Source organism: Macrosteles quadrilineatus, unplaced genomic scaffold (genome assembly GCF_028750875.1).
Source record: "Macrosteles quadrilineatus isolate MER2022 unplaced genomic scaffold, UCM_ALF_1.0 Scaffold_3__2_contigs__length_128488019, whole genome shotgun sequence".
Classification (NCBI taxonomy): domain Eukaryota; kingdom Metazoa; phylum Arthropoda; class Insecta; order Hemiptera; family Cicadellidae; genus Macrosteles; species Macrosteles quadrilineatus.
In genome coordinates, this window is record NW_026542596.1 from 2640587 (window position 1) to 2644096 (window position 3510).

General features: G+C 35.1%; 1 protein-coding gene across 1 annotated transcript; it reads right to left on the reverse strand.

Moving 5' to 3' along the window:
* Positions 1-213: 213 nt before the first annotated feature.
* On the reverse strand, positions 214-3106 carry LOC128988564 (nudC domain-containing protein 2-like). The gene is made up of 3 exons (XM_054409957.1): positions 2855-3106; positions 807-1013; positions 214-373 (listed from the first exon to the last, which is right to left on the reverse strand). The coding sequence occupies exons 1-3, from the start codon at positions 3044-3046 to the stop codon at positions 272-274; spliced, it is 501 nt and encodes a 166-aa protein (XP_054265932.1). The 5' UTR covers positions 3047-3106; the 3' UTR covers positions 214-271.
* Positions 3107-3510: the final 404 nt, after the last annotated feature.

A 3510-nucleotide genomic window follows, 5' to 3' on the forward strand; every position in this document is an offset into this window, starting at 1 on the left:
TATAAAATAAAGATGATGATGATGATCATAATTAGTGATCTTGAAAAAAAGCTACTTTGTAGATATTTTGTAGACATACGACTAACTAAGACAAAACTACATTGCTGGCTTTAAAGGCCTGGATTGAGAAGTGGTTGCAGTGTTTTAATGCATTATTCATGCAATTTCTTAACTCAAATATGAAACCTAAATCGGATATTAATGAAACAGTAATTATAAAAAAATGTTTTTAATGATGTATGATGAGTATTATAAAATGGATGTAAGATGCTTAGTTTTTAGTGGTGGTGTCTTCATTTTTCTGCACGCTCATTCCAGGCATTTGGTCATAGCTTTTTGAGAGTTTTGCTCGACTGAAATCCATACCAGGGTTCTAAAACAAGTTTTCAAAATTTAACTGTACAATCTGTATAAGTTAATTTACTGCAATTTACATATTTTCATTATAAGTGTATTTAAATATAAGTTATTCAACCTTAAATCTGATAGGCCTATTTAATATGTACGGTATGAAAAATTCTAAGCAAACTTTTAGCAGGTAAAAACAGCCTGTAATGAGAAAAGACCCGATATTTTTATCTTAGTGTCTAGACTTGAAACATTAAAAATACAAAGTAAAAGTTAAAACTAAGAATGTCATCCAATATTCCTGTTTTATAAAAAAACTTAAAAACCCGAAAAACTGTATAAAACTGAAAAATTGTTGTTTTCCAATCAAAGTTTTCAAACCTCTTCTTGGTTTTCTGTTGAATGGAAACAGGGGTCAAAATAGATGAATATCATTTAAAAAATAAAACTTAAGATACCTCAATCTGAAATTTTTCTAGATCAAGCTTCTTTCTCATCTCGTGCAGTGTTAAAGGATCTGGTTGGTAGCTTCCGTCCTTTAAAATGGATTCCCATAAAGTATCTTTTTGGTCATATTCCGCTTTAGACAGAACTATATTTAGAGTACAACCATCTTCTATGGTCCACACACTGTCATCAGGGTGAATTGGTTTGTATAGATGACCCTAAAAATAAACCCAGTAAAAATAGGCCTAACACTAATTTTTTATTAAATATTTAAGTAAGTTAGCCTTAACACTAATACCGAAACCCTACCTAGGCTGACGTTAACCAAAGCCCCCGGTCTGTGAGACCTCATTTGAAAAATAATGGACCCCGCTTAGACACACACAAACCGAAACCCTCGGCCTGTGAGACCCCGCTTTCAAATACACTAACGATGGGCTTCTGAGACAGGCATGTTATGAACAGACAACCTGTCAAGGTCACGGTACCCATGCAAAATGAACAAACAATATATCAATAGGTAGGAGAGGAAAGGGGGGAAGGTATTGGGGGAATGGAATCTCCCAAGTAGCCTAAACAGTGTTGCCAACATGCGTTTTTGAAAATTCCCGTGGGCCTGTCAGACCGGGGTTTTGGTACAGTAGAGTCCTGCAAACTCGGCACTCGATAACCCGGCAGTCTGGATAACTCGGCCATCATCTGGCTCAGAAAATTAGTGATTTTTTGAGTCCGAGTTAAACATGGACTCAAACCAGCTCAAGTCAAATCATTCTCAGCTCGTACAAATGATTTGTTTTACTATATCTGATGACTTAATACTGACTTGTAATATAAATATAAATAAAAGAGGTAGTTAATTAGCTTACCAATTATATTGTTCTTATTTTTAACCCTAGTTCCCGATAACCCGGCAATTCACAAACTCGGCACCCTTCCAGTCCACATTACGCCGAGTTTGCAGGACTCTATACTGTATTAGGGCCTAGTGTTAAATTATCTAACTTAGAAAGTTCTTTTAAAATTATGTTGAATTAATACAATAATTTATTAGGCCTGATTTATAGAAGCAAATGTTGTAAGCATCCCTACCTACGAGCTTACCACATAGCACGCTGATATGCGAGAAGCAAATTTAAATCAAAGGTTTACCTTCTGAAGGTATCGTAGCATTGCATTGCAAATTCAAGACATTTTTGAACGGCTACACCATTTTTGATTTAGTTATCAGTTACGGTTTGGGTTTTCGCCAATGTATTTCGCTAATTAAAATTAATGTAAGTTAAGTTAATTTGATGTACTGTACACATATCTTATTAACTCTTGATTAAGTTAGGCCTAACTTACTATTAAGATTTTTTTTTCGTCCCGTTACACAATGGTAGGCCTATTAAGTTATTGCTGAGTAGGCTAATTTTTATGACCAGTAGGCCTAGCCACAGACTAACCAATACAAGTACGGTAACTTAAGGGAGTATGTTTTATTCATAGCCTAAGTTTAGCTTAGTTCCAGGTTTTGTAGCTTATCTTAACTGCACTTTACTTTAGGTCTTACACTCATTCGAATGAAAATATCGATTAATCGATATATTGATTGATAATTTCATTCGAATAAGTGTAGGACCTAACGTAAAGTGCAGCCCTTATCTTTATTAAGTATGTAAGCCTATTTTTTTTAAATAAGTTATTCATCTGTCCTGGGACTTTTTGCCATTATTCATGCTGTATGAATCTGAACAGATGATGTTTAACTTATGGCCTCTGGGGACCTCGAAACGAAAAAAAAAGTAAATTGGTCCGGGGCCCAGATCCTACACGAGACCTACAACAATAAAAGCTTATTCCTTAGACCTATAGCCTATATGGGATATTTGCCAATAAAGTAACATAAAATCGTAATTGTTCTAAACGCTGGGCCTAGGCCTACTTTAAATTGTTAAAAACGTTCGTTATTATGGACAGCCTGCTATTTCAAGTAAAATTAGGCTACATAGGTCTTCTTGGGGTAGGCTACTGTTTTTCTTAACGATTAGGCTAGACCTAAGTTATCAGCATATATCACCTTGAACAATACTTTGTCATATACAATACATTCGACATTATTGGTTTTAATAGTCACTTTAACATTTTTCGCTTTTGTGTTACTTGGCAAGTCAACTGAAATGTAAACTTCATCAACTGTTTGCCACCAAGTTCCCCAGCTTGTTTTGAAGGATACAACTCCACTTTTTTCGTCAAAATGACTTAATGACATGATGACAAAAAATAGGTTAAACACAGGGTAACTAATTGTTAATTGAGAAGGTTAATAGGTACACACCACATCACTAGAGATAGATAAGTAATTGGAAGAATCTGAATAGCATAGCATCAGCATCCTATAAATTGACATTTTCCACAGATAGTTAGTCACCCCACTAGTGTCGACAATAACGTTCAATTTCTTATAAGCCAATCATCGATCCCCGGTTGGGGACGCGACTCTCGGCTTTTCAAACAAATAGTATATCACTGTGTTTATCTTACATCTACTTATTCTAATTGTGTTCTACGATCTAGCCAAGTGCGGTAGTCATGTTCTAGCTACTCAACACTCCCTGCGAGTGTCGGTGCATACAGAGGATTCATAGCAAATTACTACGGCTTTAAATAGCAATATTGTCCTTTAAACCTTTAGTTTATCGATTGTAGTTTTCTTTTGTCATCGTTAAACCGGTT